The 22,573-nt window shown below is 39.2% G+C and overlaps 1 protein-coding gene across 50 annotated transcripts in view; it reads left to right on the top strand.

Annotated features, from left to right (window-relative positions):
* The window catches only part of SORBS2 (sorbin and SH3 domain containing 2), a 379,286-nt gene that overhangs the window by 333,113 nt on the left and 23,600 nt on the right, over positions 1-22,573 (top strand). For 35 of the 50 annotated variants that reach the window (XM_078002544.1, XM_078002539.1, XM_078002537.1 and 32 more), the window contains 7 exons: positions 1,253-1,302; positions 4,822-5,009; positions 11,688-11,776; positions 13,207-13,253; positions 15,680-15,794; positions 15,880-16,008; positions 19,043-19,243. In XM_078002544.1, coding sequence (XP_077858670.1) covers positions 1,253-1,302; positions 4,822-5,009; positions 11,688-11,776; positions 13,207-13,253; positions 15,680-15,794; positions 15,880-16,008; positions 19,043-19,243 — 819 coding nt within the window. Of the gene's footprint in view, positions 1-1,252; positions 1,303-4,821; positions 5,010-7,350; positions 8,929-11,687; positions 11,777-13,206; positions 13,254-15,679; positions 15,795-15,879; positions 16,009-19,042; positions 19,244-22,573 lie in introns of all 50 variants that reach the window. The other 15 variants (XM_078002522.1, XM_078002520.1, XM_078002516.1 and 12 more) reach the window with 1 other exon arrangement.

Here is a 22,573-nt window from a genome sequence, read left to right as displayed (position 1 = left end):
CATCAAACATGACCAAAGCCAAAACTATCTATACTTGGCATACATCTCCCTATACTTTCTTTATACTTTTGTTTTGTTTTGTTTTTTGCTTTTGTTTTTGTTTTCTTTGAGACGGGGTTTCACTGTCATTGCCCAGGCTGGAGTGCAGTGGCGCGATCTCGACTCACTGTAACCTCCGCCTCCCGGATTCAAGCAATTCTCTTGCCGCTGCCTCCTGAGTAGCTGGGATTACAGGAATGTGTCACCACAGCTGGCTCACTTTTTGTATTTAGTAGAGACAGGGTTTCACCATGTTGGTCAGGCTGGTCTTGAACTCCTGACCACAGATCCACCCGCGTTGGCCTCCCAAAGTGCTGGGATTACAGGCATGAGCCACCACGCCCAGCCATCTCCCTATACTTTCTGGACATCATACCACAGTGTCACCTCAAACACTTGATAGCTCAGTGTCCTCTCTTGCCTTTTAGATATTTTAGCAATTTATCCCAGTAGATGCCACGGAAAATAAAAAATTAATATTATCAGTTTTGCTTACTATCTATTTCAGTGTATTATTCAGAATGAAGGAAAAATTTTAAAGTGCACTTTTAAAAAGTCATATTTTGATTCTTTAGCTTATTTATTTTAAACTAACCCTGAACTCGCTGAATTGTAAAAGTGTGAATGTTTACCTGATTGAAGTACCAGGTACTTTAGTTTCTTCAAGTCAAACTCCGTGGGTTTTATTTAAATGTCGTGTCTATGTTGACAGATGAATGCTGTCTTCAGTTCTGTTTATGTGTTACATTTTGAAGACAATACTTCATAACAACAATAACAAAGACTTTAAAATAAGGATTGAATGATGGCTGCAAATTTTTTTAAACATCAAACCATTCCTTTCTATAGGAAATTTCTATTTACAGTCAACAGGTAAGATTCTGAAGTTGAGGTTGTAGAATAACTTTAGCTCTTATTTCAGTGTTCCTGAGAAAATATTATTAATTTCCCCATGCAATGCTTGGGTTGCGGATAATTTGAGCTACACAGAGAACTGCAGTGCATTATATCAGAAAAGAAAGCAGATAGGTCCAAAGTAGAAATCAGGTTGCATGATGTCCCTTTGGGAAGACATTTTTACAGTCATAATGAATGGTACTTTCAACCTCAATTTTTATAATATTCTTTTTAGGATACCTAATTTAATGTTGAAAAGTGAACAAAATTCTGCCACGGTAAAATTTTTCATGGGACTGTTATTCTATCTTAACAGGCCTCCTTGTATCAGTCGTCTATAGACAGAAGCCTGGAAAGACCCATGAGGTAAGAATCTCATTATGTTGTAGCAGAATATTCTATACCGGTGGTTTCCTTTTCAACAATAAAATTATTCAGTGAAGTAGTAATGAGTATTATGTATCACTCATTTTTATTTGAAGTACCATGCCTCATGAAGTTGTTTTATTTTGTTTCAGCATCATTTTATATGATCATTTCAAGAATTTCCAAAAAATTAATGAACTAATTATAAATTCCTTTATAGACCGAGATATCCTTCTCTTCCCTTACTCCCCTATACCCAGTTTTCTTTTCTTTAGATGGGAATTGTAAGTAACTAATTTTCAATGTTGTTAAGTGGCCCTTATAATAATATGTTTGAAAAAAATTATAGATTAAAAATTGTTTTACGCATATTTGTTGATTATACTCTGACCACACAAATCAGAAATGCTTTTATTAATACTACCAATAAATGAGGCATAAGAACAAAACATATTCAATCCTAAGACAACACTATGGTTAAATACTAGTGTCCCCACTTTATCTCTGAGGAAGGTGACACCTAGGCTCAGTAACTTACCGAGTTTACACAGTTGGCAAGGAGAGAGAAAAAAAAAGAAATTGAGGCAAGATAAGTTGTCACCACTAGGCCTAACTTCCCTCAGAGTTTGCCTGAGGTAAGTTCTCTTAGCTTTAAATATCACACTTTCTTTAAAATATTACAAAATTCATGGCCAGGCACGATGGCTCATGCCTGTAATCCCAGCACTTGGGAGGCCGAGGCGGGCAGATCACGAGGTCAAGAAATCGAGACCATCTTGGCCAACAGGGTGAAACTCCATCAGTACTAAAACTACAAAAATTAGCTGGACATGGTGGCGGGCGCCTATAGTCCCAGCTACTCGGGAGGCTGAGGCAGAAGAATCGCTTGAGCTGGGGAGGCAGAGGTTTCAGTGAGTTGAGATCTCACCACTGCACTCCAGCCTCGGGACACAGAAAGACTCAGTCTCAAAAAAAAAAAAAAAAAATCACAAAATTCAGACATACTCAGACATAGTTCAATGGTAATATTGAATAATACAAACTCCCAGCCCTATTGTAACATCAATAACAAATATTTATGTAGTAGCATTAATTTACCCTTCTATGTAGATTTCTTTCTGAATTGGGTCAATCGTAAATTGGGTTTCTGAGTGCCAACCAACTACAATAACATCCCTGAGAAAGGAACTCTTGAACCCTCCTTTTTATCTTGTGCCTCTATCTATGCACCTAAAACATTTGAATTTTAGAGTTTTAATCTAATCTAAAGATTGCCATAAAGACACACAGACCCTCACATGACAGGACAATCACAGCAAAAACAGGTCTAGGAGATGCAGCATCCTCTTCAGAAGAGGAGGAACCAGTTCTGAGGTCTGCCTCTCGGCTTCCGTACATCCCAGGCACATGTATTGGCTTTACCATTTGTAACACTGAGATAACAGCACATATCTCATAGGTTTGCTGTGTGGGCTAAATAAGACAAAAACGTAAATAAAGCACATAGCATTCTGCTGGGCTCCCTGGGAGCTGGGATTGCTGCTGTTGCTGTGACCACTGTTGTCTACACAATTCTTGTCTAAGAATCCAGGGATTTCACGCACAGTATGCTGTGCCATGTGTGGCTTCATTCATTAACGTTTGTCTTAAATGTACTGTACTCAAACTCAAAACCGTGACACAAACTCTCTGCTAGTCTAGACTATTGACAGTATTTTATGCAAATGAGAGGAAGGAATCTTTAATAGTTAATTTGCTGACCAGGTAACTGATACTCGTTGAATGATTGGCGGATGAGACAGGGTCTTGCTCTGTTGCCCAAGCTGGAGTGCAGTGGTGCAATCATGGCTCACTGCAGCCTCAAACTCCTGGGGTCAAGCTATCCTCCCATCTTAGCCTCCTGAATAGCTGGAACTACAGGCACATGGCACAACTGGCTAACTTTTCTTTTCTGTAGAGACAGGGTCTCACTAGTTGTCCAGGCTGGTCTCAAACTCCTGACCTTGAGCCATCCTCCAGCCTTGACCTCCCAAAGTACTTGATTATAGACATGAACCATAATGCTCAGCCTTCATTCATTATTTAAATAGAAAATGTTGGAATTCCAATACAACGTCTTCTAGAGCTAAGATGATAGGACAAGCTGCAGGCAACCCTTGAGGTGAGAGAAATTTGCCTCTCTTGATGCCTTTTTTTTTTTTTTTTTTTCAGTTCTTTCCTGTATTTGGTATGCTACTCTGGGTATATTCATGTTATTGGAACTCTGCTTTATAGAGAAAAGATATAAGATACAAATTACAGCACTGAATTCTCAATCACAACATATTTCACTATAGGAGAATTTTGACCTCAAAGATGTTTAAAAACTTACGTTCACACAGAAACCAGCAGGTGGCTTTCTCAGGAGCGTTATTTATAATTGCTAGAACTTGGAAGCAACCAAGATGTTCTTCAATAGGTGAATGGATAAATAAACTCTAGCACATCTGTGGAATAGAATGTGGCTCAGCAATGCAAAGAAATGAGCTATCAAGTGACAAAAAGCACATGGAGAAACCTTAAAAGTATATTACTGAGTGAAGGAAGCCAATCCGAGAGGGCACATCCTGCATGATATCAACTGGGCATGGTGAAAAGGCAAAACTGTGGAGGCCGTGGAAAGATCAATGGGTGCCAGGATGAGCGGGAGGAAGGGAGGGATGAAAAGCTGGAGAACAGAAACTTTTTATGGCAGTAAAACTATTTTATATGATTGACACATTAGTGATAGACACACATCATTATACATTTCTCAAAACCCATAAAATGTTTAAGATAAAACATGAACTCAAATGTAAGCTATGGACTTGGGGTGAAGATGCATCGAGGTAGATCCATCAATTGTAACAATGTACCCCACTAAAAGAATATGTAAATGATCAGGGAAACTGTGCAAGAGGAAAGGGACTACAAAGAAACTTTCTACACTTTCCAGTCATCATTTCTGCAAGCCTAAAACTGCTCTAAAAAAATTAAGTCGGCCGGGCACAGTGGTTCATGCCTGTAATCCCAACACTTCAGGGGACTGAGGATGGAGGATCACTTGAGCTCAGGGGTTTGAGACTCTGTCTCAACCCAGCCTGGGCAACATAGTGAGACTCTGTCTCTATGTAAATAAAAATTTAAATAATTAGCCAGATGTGGTGGCGCACGCCTGTGGTCCCAGCTACTCAGGAGGTTGAGGCAGGAGTATCCCTTGAGCCCAGGAGTTTGGGGTTGCAATGAGCTGTGATTGCACCACTGCACTTCCAGCCTGGGTGACGGAGCCAGAAGTCATCTCAAAATAAATAAATAATAAAGTCTTTTCATTTTTAAAAGGATCCTTCTAGAGAAATCATGTTGAACATCGAGGGATGGGTTCCTAGCCATGCAGTTTTGGGGATAGAAGTTTAGGAGTCACTAGCACGTTCCACTGGTTTTTCTGGTGCACACCTTAACCTCCTCCAGTGCCAGTCAAACAGATCTGATTCCTTCTTTCAGTTCTGCAAGCATGGCCAGTGACTTCAGGAAGCGGAGGAAGAGCGAGCCTGCAGTGGGTCCACCACGGGGCTTGGGAGATCAAAGTGTGAGCAGGACTAGCCCAGGCCGAGCGGACCTCCCAGGATCAAGCGCCACCCTTACAAAGTCTTTCACTAGCTCTTCTCCTTCTTCCCCATCGAGAGCAAAAGGTGAGCAATAGTAAATGAAAACACAACAATTTACTAGTTTACATTTTAGCCTAGAGCACTGTGTGAAAGCTGGCCCAGTGATAGTGGCACGAGCCGGCTCCCACCTACAGTGTCTGGAATAAAATACAGTTTTAGAACAATAGCTTTCTTCCCACTCAGACTGACTCAAGCTGGCGAGCCACTTAGGTTGCTTCAAGAACTCTGACTAGCATCTGCTAACGCTTTTTTCCCCCCAAATAGATCCCTTTCTAAACAAATTCAAAGTATCAAATATGTATCATCAGGCTACTAAAAGATGTCATTTGTAAACATTGAGGTATAGTCAAAATTTTCTAATGTTTCTGCAACTAGCAAATCAGTCAAATTTATAGGATAGAAATTACAAGCAGCAACAGAGGAAATTGTTACCTAAAATATACATTGGTTTGGAGGTTTTAAAAAGTTATTCAATTCTAGATTTAAAAACAAAATCCGACCTATTAATTTCTTTAGCCATTTGCTGTATATTTTGGGCCACCTTCATATGAACAGTGGAGCATCCACATCCTGCCAGGTCACATAGTGGTCCATTCACAGCAGTTCACAGTCAGGACTGATGGGTCCCGGACCATAATTACGTCATTCAGGAATCACCAAGCCTTTTTTTCTGGGCGGCCTGTCTCCTCACTGCAGGTGTAGGGAGCTCACTGTTGAAAGGAGTAAGTCACTCCCTCTGGTTTCTGGAAGACCATTTAGTGGTCTTCCTTGAGGACAGGAATATTTCTGAGATGGAGAGTAAGGATTGAACCAGCACCCACAGGGAGCTAGGGCTCTACCAAATATGGGACCACACAATCTCTTCTAATATCTCAGGATCGAAACAGAAGAGAAAGAGATTTTGAAATGTGTGAAGAAATTGAGCTCTAACATAAGTTTCTATAAAACTAGACCGATTCAGCTACACCTATCAACTATACTCACTAAAACCATTGCCACATGATAGTTAAAAGTGATAGCTGATTTGTGTGCAAAAGATATTCTGGTTGTGATGATTGGACTCTGAGTAGGTGGAGGCCTCGCCCTTTTAAGGCCTCGTAAAGCTGTGATATCAGCTGATGGTTCAGGGCATACAAGCTCCATCCATCCTCCTTTCCTCTGAGGAGCAGAGGTGCCTTCTCAGATCCAACTCACTTATTCCAATGAATATCTTAAGGTAACAAGTAAGTCATGCAATGCCATTGACTCATTATTATTGTATACTACCCAAAAGTCAAAAGGATTCTGATAAATGTAGATATTTGTTTTATCACAGGGAGTGTTAAATCAACTTCCTTTCCCAGGCAGTACATATCTACCTAATGTGCTCACCTACTTTTAAAGAATTTAGAGAACATTGTAAGGTATGCGTATTGAATAGAGACATTTTCCTCCGTTAGATTTTATTTCTAAGAAGAAAATGTCCTGTTAGATATAATTTGGCTTCTCATTTATTAGTTAACTCAGCAAAACAAAAGAACATTTCCATAGCTATTCAAAATTGAATCCAAGTGTACATCTCTATTATCAAATTGCAAATATTTTTTTTAAAACTCTTCCCAGAAAAAAAGCATGATATATGCGCCTCTGATGAAAGCTTTGCATTATATTCAGTTTTCCTATGAGAACTATGTACCTAATAAGAGGTTAAAGGTAGAGCAATTTAAGAGGTAAATTCGTTAGTTTAAAGAGCTTTAGCTATTTTTTTCTTGGAAAAACGTTAGCAGCAATAGTTCACAGCATTTTGATTTTGCAATTTTGGAGAATACTTTGCCTTATAGCTTTTAAAATCCAAAACCCATAAAAAATTATTTTATATAGTCATGAGAGTATTAATTAGATGTAAATGTGTAAACCCCCCTCTACCTATGTATCATTACGAATCAAATGAGACTCAAATTCCGGCCCTATGAAATTGATTAAGTGTATAACACTTTTGGCACTAACTGTTAAACCTTTACTACCAGATCATGCTATCAGCTGAAGAGGCACTATTGTGTTTTGGCAAACAGTATTGTCAGAAAGGTGTATGAATTATGCAATAGAAGTAGGCGTATTTGCTTCCATCAGTTACTTCTTAGGCATAGTTTTGCCAACTCTCTCTGCAAAGCTACATTCATTGAAAAAGTATTAGCTCGCTTTAGAATTAGACCTTTTTCTCTAGAGCTGATGCTCCATGCGTTAACAATCAGCCTCTAGACTAAAACACACTAACTGCTTTCCCCTTGCTGTGCTGTCTGATGCTTACTGACATGCTCTCCTCTCTTTGTGAACCTTTTAACTTCTCCAAATGTCTCTCTTCTACCACGCTGCTCTGGATTAAAAGGTGGGGATGATAGCAAAATGTGTCCATCCCTTTGCAGTTACTCAGGGCTCAACGGCAACCCCTCCAGTGAGTTAGATTACTGTAGCACTTATAGACAGCACTTAGACGTCCCTCGGGACTCCCCAAGGGCCATCAGTTTCAAGAACGGCTGGCAAATGGCCCGGCAAAACGCAGAAATCTGGAGCAGCACAGAAGAAACCGTTTCTCCCAAAATGAAATCGCGGAGCTGTGACGATCTCCTAAATGATGACTGCGATAGCTTCCCGGACCCGAAAATCAAGTCAGAAAGTATGGGCTCCCTGTTGTGTGACGAGGACTCCAAAGACAGCTGCCGCAGAGCCTGGGGGTCGCCCTACATCCAGGAGGTTCGCAGCGCTGGCAGGTCGAGGATCAGACACCGGTCAGCCCACAACGCCCCGGGGTTCCTAAAGATGTACAAGAAGATGCACCGCATTAACCGCAAGGACCTGATGAATTCCGAGGTGATCTGCTCCGTGAAGTCCAGGATACTGCAGTACGAGAGCGAGCAGCAGCACAAGGGCCTGCTGCAGGCCTGGAGCCAGTCCTCCACGGAGGAGGTGCCCCGGGACATGGTGCCCACGCGCATTTCCGAATTCGAAAAGCTGATTCAGAAGTCCAAATCCATGCCCAATTTAGGGGATGACATGCTATCTCCCGTCACCCTAGAACCACCACAAAATGGCCTATGTCCCAAGAGGCGATTCTCCATTGAGTATTTGCTGGAGGAAGAAAATCAAAGTGGACACCCGTCTCAGGGCCAACGAGGCTGCACGTCTAACGCCCTGGTGCCCATTCACATTGAAGTCACCAGCGATGAGCAGCCCAGAGCTCACGTGGAGTTTTCCGACAGTGACCAGGATGGGGTTGTGTCTGACCACAGTGACTACATTCACGTAGAGGGGTCATCCTTCTGCAGTGAAAGTGACTTTGATCACTTTTCCTTCACATCCTCTGAGAGCTTTTATGGATCCAGCCACCACCACCACCATCATCACCACCACCACCACCGCCACCTCATCAGCTCCTGCAAAGGCAGATGCCCGGCCTCCTACACTCGATTTACCACGATGTTGAAACACGAAAGAGCCAGACACGAAAACCCCGAGGAGCCCAGAAGGCAAGAAATGGACCCTGGCCTTTCTAAACTGGCTTTTCTAGTCAGCCCTGTGCCTTTCCGCAGGAAAAGAAATTCAGCCCCCAAGAAACAGACTGAAAAGGCAACCTGTAAAGCATCTGTGTTTGAGGCTCTGGACTCTGCCCTTAAAGACATCTGTGACCAAATTAAAGCTGAAAAGAAAAGGGGGAGCTTGCCAGACAACAGCATCTTGCACCGTCTCATCAGTGAGCTGCTGCCAGATGTTCCCGAGAGGAACTCGTCCCTGAGGGCACTGAGGAGGAGCCCCCTGCACCAGCCTCTCCACCCACTGCCTCAAGATGGTGCTATTCATTGTCCACCCTACCAGAATGATTGCGGGAGAATGCCTCACAGTGCCTCTTTCCAAGACGTGGACACAGCCAACAACTACCACCACCAAGACCGTGGCGGTGCACTCCAAGGTGGATGAGCTTTTCTTTCTTTTTCCTTGTGGTTCAGAGACCCACCCTCCAGCTCTTTCATTGTCCATTCCAACATCTCATCACTCCCGAGCTGGGAGACCATTTGGCGTCGTTATGTGTTGTGAAGCAAAAACTTGTTGTGCAAATATGTGTTACTGAATATTGCTCATTTGCCCATGTGATATTTGGACTTGATGTGTGGCTTAAAGTGATCATCAATTCACAAAAATTTACTCTTTCAAAAACGAGAGGGAAGGCCATTGTGTAGCTCAGGATTAGGGTTGAAGCAACCATTACTCACACTGAGACGATAAATTACGTTGTGACATGAATCAAAACCTATAGTTCCACAAATAGCCTTTTAAAAATGTGTATATTAACTTTAAAACTTTATATTCATTCTGTTCATAAATAATTTGCTCACATTCTATATAGAAGATACTATATCAAAACATTCAAGAAGCAAAACTGAAAGATGTGATCAGTAATTGATGGACACAAAGAAATTAGGACTTGCTTAATAGCTTTCTCTATTTCAAGGACACAATTGTGATAAAATTTTTGTGAATGTATCTTTAAGCTGTATATATAAAAGTCCCATTTCCACCATTTAGTGTATTCATTTTCTCTTTTCCATTACTTAATTCATTCACTTTCTCTTTCTGCTAAAACAGTCCTGTATTGAAATTTGAATTACGTTATTCAGGCTAAAAGTGATTCTAAACTCTGTTTTCATAGATAACTTTGAAGTGGCAACACAAGAATAAACAGCAGTTGAAAGGCAGAGGACTATTTTTGAGATTTATATAACTTATAGCCCAGAGTGTTTTAATATTTGTGACCAATTCTTTTTGTTAATTCTTAGAGCGCATCTGTTCACTACGTAAATTTTAAGAGGCTGGAATGAACATTCTGGGCTGAAAGTTGGTCAACAGAGAAACTCCTATGCACCAGACACTACAGAGTGCTTTATATATATTATCTAATCAAAACTGGCCTAGGCCTAGGAAACGGGTGTTGTTTTAAGAGCCATTTTCAATTCTCGAAGTTGGGCCTGGAGAGGATAAGAAATTTGTCTGAGGTCACACAGAGAGTAGGTAACAGAAAAGGGATTCAAACTCCTAATTATTCAGAATTTATAGTATAAAATATAATCTCAGACAAAGAAAGACACAATTCACAGTTCGTATTAGTGTCAAATATGGCTCGATCGTTAATCAACTTGCACAAATCTACTTAGTATTTATCTTCTTTGCTTTCACTGATGCTGTACTATATACTTATATTTATCTTTGCTTACCCTTAGACTGAAGCAACATGCTTCAAAATCATCAATTAGAGTTTTAAAAATCAATTTCTACAATCGAAAATTTTCACTAATTGAAATGTGTCAGGATCCAATTTTTTAATAAATTAGCTACCTTCTCCAGGTTTTTAATATCCTAATATAATCACCTCTCAATTTTATGTGCAGATAAGAGCACATTTTTGAAACATGACTTGAAAGGGCTTTGAAATGCATTTAAAAGTATTTTGTTTTTTAATAAAATATTTACTTTCCAATTGTGTTTCATCCAAGTGAAAAATAGCTTATATTCCATGGGGTAGAAAAAGGAATTTAAAATTTGTGATCATTATCAGGCCCTCTGATCATAAAAGTATATTAACTTAGAATTTATATCATCAAAGTAGTCAAAACCCTAAAACAATGTTTTCTTATTATGAATCAGCACTTTAAATTCCTTCATAGATGGATACAATAAATTTTATTTTTAATGCTGCTTGTCAGTCTGGATAACTAGATTTATTAAAGGGATAAAAGAAAGAATTGACAAATATTGACCCAGTTATACTGATAAAATTCTATGACATAGACTGCTGGAATAGTTTTAATATCTACTTACATCTCCATATGTAAGTCACGTAAATGCAAAAGGTATAAGATACTACTAAGAACTACATGCAATCATAATTTTGTAATGTGATTATTTGTGCTTTGCTTTAAGATAAACAAAATGATTTCAATATTTCATAAGCAATTTGGCAACTGACATGATGCTTTCTGTTTATCCCTTTTTTGCTTGCAGTAAGAAGAAACAATATCTCTGTTTCTTTGCTTTCTGATAAGGTGTTTATCATCTGGGCACAAAAGAAGGCCGTAGATAAACAGTATGGCATCTTAAGATTCAATAAGTATTTAAAAACAGAGTAAGAGAGAAGAGGGGAGAGTAAGGTGAAAGGAGAATGTTCATCCACACTCTTGTCATCCTCATGTTTTCTTTGGTTTTATCTCTTTTTTTCATTACTACTGTCTTAAATTATTCCACAAAATGTTTCTTTCTCTACAATTTGTTGCTGTTTTCAAATTCTCCATCCTCTATAAGTCTTATAATAGTAATTATAAATTAGAGGCAAAGGCATAGAAACAGAAAGTTTTGAAAAATTTTTATATGAAAAATCCCTCTAATTATAAATTGTCTGTAGTGAGCGTGGCAATATAATTAATCAACAATGTAGCTATTATATTTATATAGACAATTATAATACTTCTGCAACCTCAGATATTTTTCCTTTTGAAATGCTCTTGTTTTGTGTCTTATTTCACAATTTTGTAATGACCTATGAGTTTTATACCCATGTGTTCGACAATGGTGTCTCTCCAAATTTGGGGAAAAAATAGTTGCCACCAGGGAAAACGGAACAAGTTGGCTTCTAATTAAGTGGGTACTCACTGCGACTGGCCCTGTTCTTTCCAATAGGCCGTGAGTCCCCTAGAAGTTACTCATCCACTTTGACTGACACAGGGAGAAGTACACCAAGGGAAAGAAGAGGAACTCCAGAAAAAGAGGTACTTAATTTAATAGCATTGGAGTCTTTTACAGCAACCCACTTGATAGGGCACTTGTCAGCCAAAAATTATCCCAAACCAGTAAAGAACTCGACAGAAAACATGAAAATACTGAGAAACTAGAAACAATTTTCCTTGGAGTCCGAGCATAGCAACTCTGACCCTCGAAGCAGTCCGCGCCCTGACCCTAGCTCTGGGTCTTCCCTAGTGGTGGTCCGGTTTTGGCCATGAGGCCTCTCCAAGTCTTGATCTGATGCCCATGAACTTAACCGTTGTGACCTCAAAGTGTCCTGAGTTAGGGCACCTTGTGGCGGGAATGGGTTTCCTCTGTATAATTTCTTGGCCCGCTGGTCTAGGAGAAAGCCCGATGTCAACTGTGTTGTAAGTCAATACAGAGCCTACATAAATAATTTTTGCTGGCTTACTTTTATTGGAGAGGATCCCTTAAAAAAGCTTTTAACCAGCCCAGTTCTCAGGACACTGCCCCTGGGAGCTACCCACCAACTGAACTCTGTCCAGGGCCCCGAGCCGGGGCTAGAGCTCTTGCTCAAACTGCCTTGGAGCCGTGAGGGCTGGATGGAAACGAAAAGCTGGACTAGGACTGGCATCTGCTCCAGAGGATCTTACAGGCATCTGATGTAGTCTAGAGCCTGTGGGATCCCCAAAGAAGTTAGAAATGGTCCAGGATTCCTAAAGTTCACCAGAGTCATGGGGAAAAGGAATGGAGTGAAGGGATTGTTGGTTGGTGGGGAAGGAAGAGCTGCCCTAGCTAGCTATAGGGTACGGGGTGCCTCAGGGAGATTTGTGGGCCCCAAAGTTTGAGAATGGGCACATGTTACATCACGTCACCACTAAAAGACAAGTGGCTGGTGGACAGAGTGTTGAAGGTTCCTGAACCCTCTAGGGAATGCAAGATGATCACACCTGTACTTTTGCCCAGTAACTAGCCTCCTAGTGATAATTGAGCTAATATTTTTGCTAATATGTTAATAAGTGTCTAATAAAGGGAATGATGACTTCTTTTATGACATCTGGTCCTTTTATTATGATTCGGAAAAAGCTGTGTCAATCTCCATAGAACATAGAGCCATTGACCCTCCACATTTATCCTGGGAAAAGCCTTTGTAACAGCCAAAATGATGCCTAGGATGCAATCCTCAGCAGGCATTTTATTCTCTCATTATAACATTAATCTCCCTTACTTCCTAAGATAAAATATGATGGTGAATAAGCCTTCTATTATATTCCTGTTATAGCTTACATATACAAATGAAGAATAAATGGACTTATTTATAAATTAAATACAGGATTGACATTACATACGTTTGATCATTCCCTGAGGTTTCCTTTTTCTTTAAGGCACATGAAACTACTTTCTTGTAGAAAATTCAAATTTTAAATTAGTGCTAATTGTCTATCTTCCTTTTCAGAAATTGCCTGCAAAAGCTGTTTATGATTTTAAGGCTCAGACATCTAAGTAAGTAAGATAAATATTCATCATATGATTTAAGGTCGTTTTAAATGTTAGTAATGCTTTAAGAGATAAGCATTGCAACGGGATGTGTTACAAATGAGGTCTAATTCCCAATGTAGCAATCTACTCTAATTAAATGGTTCCTTCAGAATTACTTGGGATAGGGTCATTTTATTTTTATTTTAAGTTTAGTTGAGAAATACTGAGTTTTAAATTACATTAAATATGTTAGGTGGAACACAATGAGTTCTAAGGATAGGAAAAACAAAAAGAAATTACGAATATTTGTTTTTAGAATTTTTGTATCAATAATGAATTAATAAAGTATTGGGGACCAGGCACAGTAGCTCATGCCTGTAATCCCAGCACTTTGGGAGGCCAAGGCAGGCAGATAACTTGAGCCCAGGAGTTCAAAACAGCCTGGCAACATGTCAAAACCACGTCTCTACAAAAAATACAAAAATTAGCCAGGCATTGGGGCGTGCACCTGTATAGTCCCAGCTACTCCGGAGGCTGAGACGAAAGGAGGTAGACTTTGCGGTAAGCTGAGGTTGCGCCACTGCACTCTAGCCTAGGCAACAGAGCAGGACCCTGTCTCAAAAAAAGAATGAATAAGTAAATAAATAAAGTATTGGGGAGTAATTAACACTAGCTGGAGGAATTTGATAACATGTATTTATCAAAACATTCCAAGCATAGTTTGGGAGGCTGAAGCGGGAGAATCGCTTGAACCCAGGAGGTAGAGCTTACAGTGAGCCGAGATCAAACCACTGTGCTCCAGCCTGGGTGACAGAGCAAGACTTGGTCTCAAAAATAAATAAATAAAAATAAAAGTGAGGGGGAAAAAAGCAAATAGGGCTTTAAAATTCTAGGTCTGAGATGAGAGGGACACAGTTTTGAAAACTTAAGAGTGAGACTTTCCTGTGTCTTAAGGACTTCAAAATTTTAAATGCAACCCCGTACAAATACAAAAGAATCCTTTTCATAGCTTTAAAAACTTGGTTGCCTCTAATTCATAGGTACATATACATTTTAAAAAGCTAGTCTCATTTCTGGAAACAAAACATACCTGATACAAATAAAACTATTGTGTTGTGAACATTAAATATCTTGCTTTGCTTTCTGTTTTTTATATTAGGCATTTGCACAAAAGAAGGAAGCGCTGTATTTGAATGTAGAGCTCTGTGAATCTTTTTTGTTTTTAGGGTTACTGAAAATTTAACACATTTTCAGTTGTGAAGATTTTAGCACTTCTAAATGTGTGATCATTCCTTTAATATGCCACCATTTTTTCCATCAATTATTTTAATCAGTGAGAAGTGTTCTCCATCAGGCATCAATCTCTCTCCATCATATGGCATCTACTGATAAATGATCCAACTGAAAATTCTGAACCAAAATTTTTTTTAAAAGATTAAAGAAATGAAAATTCTGAACAAAACAATGCAGAAGATTCCAGAGTGGGAAGGCAGATGTATTGCAAAGTGAGGCTCTCGGGAGAAGATACAAATTAATCGCCCTCCATCCAAGAATACTTGTGGAGGCAACATAATGAACCAACCTAATCACCTGGTGATTAAGCCAGGAAAAATCAGTGTAGTGAAGGTGATAAATTTAGGTGTGAATTATTCAAAATGAATAATGTCATTATAACTTAAAATTATAAATGCCCAAATCAAATATACCTACAATTTTCTTAGAAACAGCCAAAATGGAAAAATACAGTTAGTGTCTTAAAAATATTTTTATTTTTTATAAATAAAAGATAGAAAGAAGACAAACATTGGCATGTCTTTGCCCTTAAAACACATTCTTTGTGCCCCATTGAAAATTAAAAGTGTAATATCTTTTCTGTTACACAAAATAAATTCCTTATCAAGATAGTCTATTAAAATATCTGTCAACCAACTTCAAAGATCCACAAATAAAGTTTGTTCTGGTGTTGGCACTTCTATTGTGAGGCTACATGAGATTTGTTTGCCTTCATGTAAGCTTCAGTACATCAAAAGGGGCTGGGGGGCTGGTAACTAACTAGCCAACTAGCTTCAAGACAAAAAAAAAAAAAAAAAAAAAAAAATCAGTGCAGAACTATTCCATCATTTTCCAAGCTTCAAAATGCCTCTTTTCTGAACTAATGATAAAGTAGCAAGAGTCTGTCCCCTCCTTTAAACTTCATATTAATCTGTCCATGATTTATACCCAATGGAATGTTACTCTTTTTGAAATCATTTCTAAAGTTATGATGTTTTAAGTGCCTTCTAAGAATTTGCAAGGATCATTCTTATCTAATCGGACTCAACTCAATCTCAAATCGGATTTTTTAATATTGTAAGTGTATTTGCCAAACAAACGCCGATCTAGCGAGGGTGCTGATCTTCAGAATTATCGCTGTACATCACGAGAAGACCATGTCAACGTGTTTCTTCCAGGGAGCTGTCATTTAAGAAAGGAGATACCGTCTACATCCTCAGGAAAATCGATCAAAATTGGTATGAGGGAGAACACCACGGCAGAGTGGGCATCTTCCCGATCTCATACGTAGAGGTAAGCCCTCTGCCTTTCTCTCTTGGATGGTGGTGGTTTCCAGGGTCACCACAGATTTGAAAATAGATGACCATTTCCTTCACAGAAACTCACACCTCCCGAGAAAGCACAGCCCGCGAGACCACCTCCGCCAGCCCAGCCCGGAGAAATCGGAGAAGCTATAGCCAAATACAACTTCAGCGCAGACACAAACGTGGAGCTGTCACTGAGAAAGGTAGCCCAGCTGCTTTTTGTTGTTGTTGTTGTTGTTGTTGTTGTTGTTGTTGTTGTTTCGTCAGTGTGTTTGAAAAGGCTGTGTATTTTCAAAATGAAAATAGGTTATCTTTTTCTTTAGACATTTTAATGTCAGTCCTATTTTCTACAAAGGACTCCCTAAGGCAGCCCAGAGTCACGGTTCCCTGCTGGTCCCTGTGTCCTTTCAGAGGAGTTCCCTGTGGGATACCAGGCTTCTCCCTCTGTGACTCAGTCCGGGAAACTGGGCAAGGGGCTGAAAAATCAAGGACGTATACATTCGGGGGCACAAAAGGAAAAAGCAGTTTGATACACTTCAAAATATTGTTGTTTTGCTGCCTTATTTTTCAATCTTTTAGAAACAAGATAATCCAATCCTTATCTTCCTCTATCTTGGAATCTAGGAATGGTCCTAGGTGAAGAAAATCCTTCCTCTTGGGGAGCTGCTTTAAGAACCGCCTGTGCAGTGCTCTTCCCTGGATCATCCTTCTTTGGGTCTCATAATTGACCCAAATTTCTCTAGCAGCCCATCCAATCCTAGCATCTCTTCTTAATAATATCAAAAGACTCGAGGCCAGGCGTGGTGGCTCACTCCTGTAATCCCAGCACTTTGGGAGGCCAAGACAAGTGGATCATGAGGTCAGGAGTTCAAGACCAGCCTGGCCAACATGGTGAAACCCCATCCCTACTAAAACTACAAAAATTAGCTGGGTGTGGTGGTGCACACCTGTAGTCCCAGCTACTTGGGAGGCTGAGGCAGAGAATTGCTTGGACCCGGGAGGCGGAGGTTGCAGTGAGCTGAGGTAGTGCCACTGTACTCCAGCCTGGGCAACAGAGCAAGATTCAGTCTCAAAAAAAGAAAAAACAAAAAAACAAAACAAAAAAAACTCTTCTTGTTACTTTACATAACTGAGAATGATAAATCAACTATTTTTATTGCTTTCTAAACATGACATATATTTGTTTGAGGTAACTGCCTCTGCACACAACACAGGCAAGATAGTAATATTTAGAGTGGCTCTAGGACTTCCCACGCCTACTAGTGAAATCCTTAGCCAGGTGCGATGAAGGGCAATACCACAGTCCTGGTTTGTTCTGGTCCTGGCAGAACCTTGTCTCATTCTCTCCTATCAGTCCTAATTCTGCATCATCAGCCGATTCCTTCTTTCCTACCCTCTGGGCTGCGCCACCCAGCATTACATGAACTCTATCTCCTATTCCATGCTCTACGGAAAGGCTTCACCAGTGCCTCTTACAGCTCACACAGGAGCCTAGCAACTGCCTGTTCTTGGTGTACTAGAAAATCAGTGCAATTTTCAGATTTTGGGGAGACTGACTTTTCGTTTTTCTTTCTTTCTTTTTTTTTTTTTTTTTTTTTCTTTTTTTGAGATGGAGTCTCACTCTGTCACCCAGGCTGGAGTGCAATGTGTATTCTCAGCTCACTGCAACTTCCGCCTCCCAGGTTTAAGCGATTCTCCCACCTCAGCCTCCGGAGTAGCTGGGACTACAGGTACCCACCACCACACCTGGCTAATTTTTGTATTTTTAGTAGAGACGGGGTTTCACCACGTTGGCCAGGCTGGTCTTGAACTCCTGACCTCATGATCCACCCACCTTGGCCTCCCAAAGTGCTGGGATTACAGGCATGAGTCACCGCACCCGGCCTGAGACCGACTTTTCTTGAGTATGTGCTGCTCAGTGGTGGTGAAGCACACAAAATCAACCATCCAGTGTTTTGACACAAAGAGAACTTTCCCCAAGTGCTACTCAAGGTCGAAGTTCTTCTTGGGTAGCACCTGAAGAAGGGTGCCCTATTGGGCTGAGATTAATGACTGTTTCAGCTCCATCACACCTTCAGGTGCCGCTGCCAAGCTTCTGTATCACCTGCTGAATGCAGCTGCAGTTTTTGCCTGGCAGCATCAACTTGCCTGCCTATTTCTAGGCTGCATGTAGTTTTGAATTAAAGTTTAAACTGAGTTCTGTGGCACTGACTGGGTCACTGCAGGTGGAAGGAATAGTGATTGTAGAAACTTCTATTGTTGTGAAAGCCAAGGGTTCTATTCAAATATTTAATGACAAGTATGGAATGGTCACCAGCTACTCAGATGAATGCTGGGTTTACATTGTCAGGGTGAAGACCAGGGGAATGCCAGTCTTGTCACAGCTATTGATATCCTAGGGTGCTGTCTTTTCCCCATCCCTTTAGTTCACTTTGTCACTACTTAGCGCACGTAGATTAAAGAAGAAAATGGGCCGGGTGTGGTGGCTCATACCTGCAATCCCAGACCTTTGGGAGGCCAAGGTGGTCGGATCATTTGAGGTCAGGAGTTCGAGATCAGCCTGACCAACATGGTGAAACCCCTTCTCTACTAAAATACAAAAAAATAAGCCAGGCATGGTGGCAGGCGCCTGTAATCCCAGCTACTCGGTAGGCTGAGGCAAGAGAATTGCTTGAACCCAGGAGGTGGAGGTTGCAGTGAGCCATGATCACGCCACTGCACTCCAGCCTGGGTGACAGAGTGAGACTCCCTCTCAAAAAAAAACAAAAAAGAAATAAAAAAAGAAAATGATGTGCCATCCGATATTCTCCCTTCTCGAGGTGTTTCCTGTAACCACTTCGGACACACACCGTCTCACAGCGAGCTGTGGTGCCCTTTCTGAAGCTCTTCCTACAGGAGGCCAATGCACTGAATCTGCCAGAGATAAAATAACCCTATTGTCATTGAGACATTGCCTTTTACACTCTTCTGCTTTTTGAAATAACTTAGACAAATAATTTCACACAATACCAGCATGAACAAGTATAAACCCATTCACATTAACCAGGCATCCTTAGGGAAGATTCTAATGTCCTGAATGGACAATTTAATTACATATATGTTGAGAATGTGTATTTTTCTAGTAAGCACCAGTACCTTCCCAAATGGAAACCTATTGTTTCATAGAAAACATTGACAATTATATTTTCATGTTATTCTATCTCTGTTTCTAATGCATTTTTCTCGTATTCATCACAGGGAGATAGAGTTATTCTTCTTAAAAGAGTTGATCAAAACTGGTATGAAGGTAAAATCCCAGGAACCAACAGACAAGGCATCTTCCCTGTTTCCTATGTGGAGGTCGTCAAGAAGAACACAAAAGGTGCTGAGGATTACCCCGACCCTCCAATACCCCACAGCTATTCTAGTGATAGGATTCACAGCTTGAGCTCAAATAAGGTAAGAACATACTCTATCATGTTCATGTAATATTGGGAGCTCCGAGTGAGATAATCGGTATGTGATTTTAGGATATTAGATTAGAATATCATATCTATTGCAGAGGAAGAGATTTACATACTACGTCTCTACATGTGTGAGTGCCGCGTCTGTAAATATAATTCAGTTTTTCTCAAATAGGTACTGGCATAAAGATTTAATGATTAATTTTGCTCATTTCATTTTCAAGTTAAAATATCAAAAGAGAAAGAGAAAACAGTAATATCATAAAGTCTTCTATGATATATATCTGTATTCCTGTGTACATAAATGTTTTCTGAAATAATTTTTTTCTAAAGTTTCATTTTTAGATATGGAAATTGTATGTATATAATATGATCTTTATGTATAAATACAATTATATACATACATGTATATACAATTATGATTTATAATTTGAAATATAAATATATACAACACAAAATACTATGTATATCTCAAAATGGCATATCACGAGAACACCTGGTTATTAGGTTGACAAATCTATACAAGCTTTTCATATGGAAAGTGAACTAGAGCAAAAATTTTTAATTAGAATCTATAAGTCAATTTGTTTATTAGTTTAAATGAAAATGTTGTAGGTTACTGTAAGTCCTCAGGTTTGTTTTATCAGTTTTAGGACAGTTACATGCCAGGTCTACTGTTTCACTTGAGCGGGCTAAAGATGATTATCTTTCTCAATATGCAATTTAAAAGAGACTTCGCTTCCTTAATTGGTGAATGTAAAAAGGCTATTTCACTCACAATGTGAAATTTTATCCTATTTTTCTGCTGAATTATATTCTTTTTATGTATGACATTTAGGATTTTTTTTCTCGTTAACCTCTAAGAATAAAACTTTAAATTGCCAATTACTTCCGAAATGTTTTAAGTACTTCCCAACATTCAAAAATGTATTAAGTTGCATAATTTATTAATTATTTTAATTGAGATCAAGGCTGGGATGTGAAAAACCAAACCATCTAGAGCTGGTAAAATAAAATCAGCTTCTCAGACGTTAGTAAAGTGTGAAGTCACTTCATGCTCCAGTGAAAAGACCATTTCAAGATTGCATCCCAGTGACCTAAACTACTCCTTGAAAATGAGCCTGAGAAGGATTTTATGTGAGGAAATGATCTAAGAATCTGCTATCTCAAGAGAGTCATTTTCCTTTAGAAGGGCTAAGTCTGGGCATTGTATTTATTGTGATCATCTTTGAAAACTGAGTTTCAGTAGCAAATAATTACCCTCAACCCTGTATTCATGGATATATGGAACAGTTTGGTACTATCCAATTTTGTTTGCTTGATTATAAAGTTTTCCAGAATCTTCTTAGGTATATTCACTTCATTACCAGAGCTTAGCATTTATAGATCAGCATACTTTCTTCAGTATTTTCTACTGATAACGAGAAAAGATGAGAATCTTCATGCATATATTTGTCGTTATCCACCAGGCAGTCATCTTTAAAGAACTATCACAGAAATTTCAAAGCAACTGTACCTTCAAATAAAATGTTGTAAGGAAGAAAATCATGTATCTACATAAGCTCGTTAAACATCTAACAAATTCTTCCATATGTCCTAATTAGCAATGGCAATATAATATTTTTGATCCCAATGTTTTCATCTTTGATGTGAATACAATTTAACTGTAGTTGAATGTATTTTCAAGTTTTTAAAATAATACCAAATTTTAAACATAAGGCATGTACAAATTTCACTAATAACTAGTTTTTTATGGCTCACTGCTGGGGAAAAAATACGTTGAGACGCTTACGTCCACAATTTGAAAGAAATACTTAATGGTTTTATCTCAACTGGTAATCCATGCTGTGATGTCACAGGCTTAATGAAGAAAACTTCCCACCAGTGACAATCATTTTTAGAAAGATAAATATAATGTATTTCTAAATGATGACATCCAAAATATACTAAATGCTACAGAACCTATTTTCTAACTGATATTTACAAACAGAGAACTCATTAATAATTTATGAACCACTCTGGTGACACATTTAAATCACATTTCTTGACGTACTGTCTTTGTCTTAAGGGAGACTAAAATGTAAGTTGATTTTCTTTCTGATATTTCTGCTTTTAATGCATTAGAATCCAATTCTAATGCTTTTGGAAAACAAAATAATTGTGTGGTTTTTGTATTATAGGTACAGTTTTGTGATATAGTTATATCAGGATGCTTAATTTGGCTTTTGGTATGAGCGAGTCTGTTGTAAAGCTAAGCAGTTTAACCTGCTAACATGTATTTTGGTGACTGTGGTGGTGATGACACTAGAGTATTCGCAGCATCAGATAGCTGTGGTGATGGTGGCAGTAACGACAAGGGAATTTAAGATCCTTCTTTCTCATCCACATATAATTCCTGGCATCATAGAAAGTGAAAGTGGAAACTTGACGATCTGAAATTATTATATATTTCACAGACTTTACAAATCTAACTACTGAAAACTTTTTTGTTATGTAACAAAGGGTACAAACTAGAACTCTAGCCAGTAAAGGAACTTCTGTAGACTGTTGAAAAAGACTTGAGTTGTTTATATCTCATTGAAAACTCAACATCTACAGGACTTAAGAGGAGTGGCTGTCTACCCAGGCACAAACCACACGTGCAGTCTGTGAGTCAGCAGCTCAGAGCCTGGGTCCTGAATCCTGTTTTAAGATGCTCACATGAGTTTTGTGACCTTTATGTCATCCCATGATAAGATGACTTAAAAAAAAAAAAAAGCTAAATAAATCTAACTAATACCCCGTTCTTATTATAGGACACAGGAGTCGAAAGTTCAGTGGGAAATGCATCACTCACTCACGCACACTAAGGCCCCAGGAGCAAAAGGGCTGGCTCCCTGTGTAAAGTGTTATCCTAAACTATCAGCTGGAAAATGCATCTCCAGAATCTTTTTGGAGATTTTTTTCTTTCCAAATCAAAGGCATCTACCTGGAGAGACCTAAAGTGAAAGCCTTCTCAAGGCCTTTATGCACATAGCAGGTGCAGCAGGCACAGCAGGCACAGCAGGTAGCGTTTTCCGTAGTCCAGCAAGGGCAGACAAATGTATTCTGATGTTAGTCAATGGCACTTCTAGAACTACATTTTTTAATTTCTAATTTTGATGAGTACATATGGGGTGTATATATTTATTAGAACTACTTTTAATCACTTTGCATAAAATTTCAAATTTATTGTTTCATTTACCATATCCAAAATACATCAGTAATACTACATATATAGAAGTATATTTTTACTTCAGGAGATTAAGCTTCATAAATCGTACCTCCTCCAATTTACACAAATGTC

This window comes from Macaca mulatta, chromosome 5, assembly GCF_049350105.2.
Source record: "Macaca mulatta isolate MMU2019108-1 chromosome 5, T2T-MMU8v2.0, whole genome shotgun sequence".
NCBI classification, from domain to species: Eukaryota; Metazoa; Chordata; class Mammalia; order Primates; family Cercopithecidae; genus Macaca; species Macaca mulatta.
This window is presented reverse-complemented; position numbering and strand designations above follow the sequence as displayed.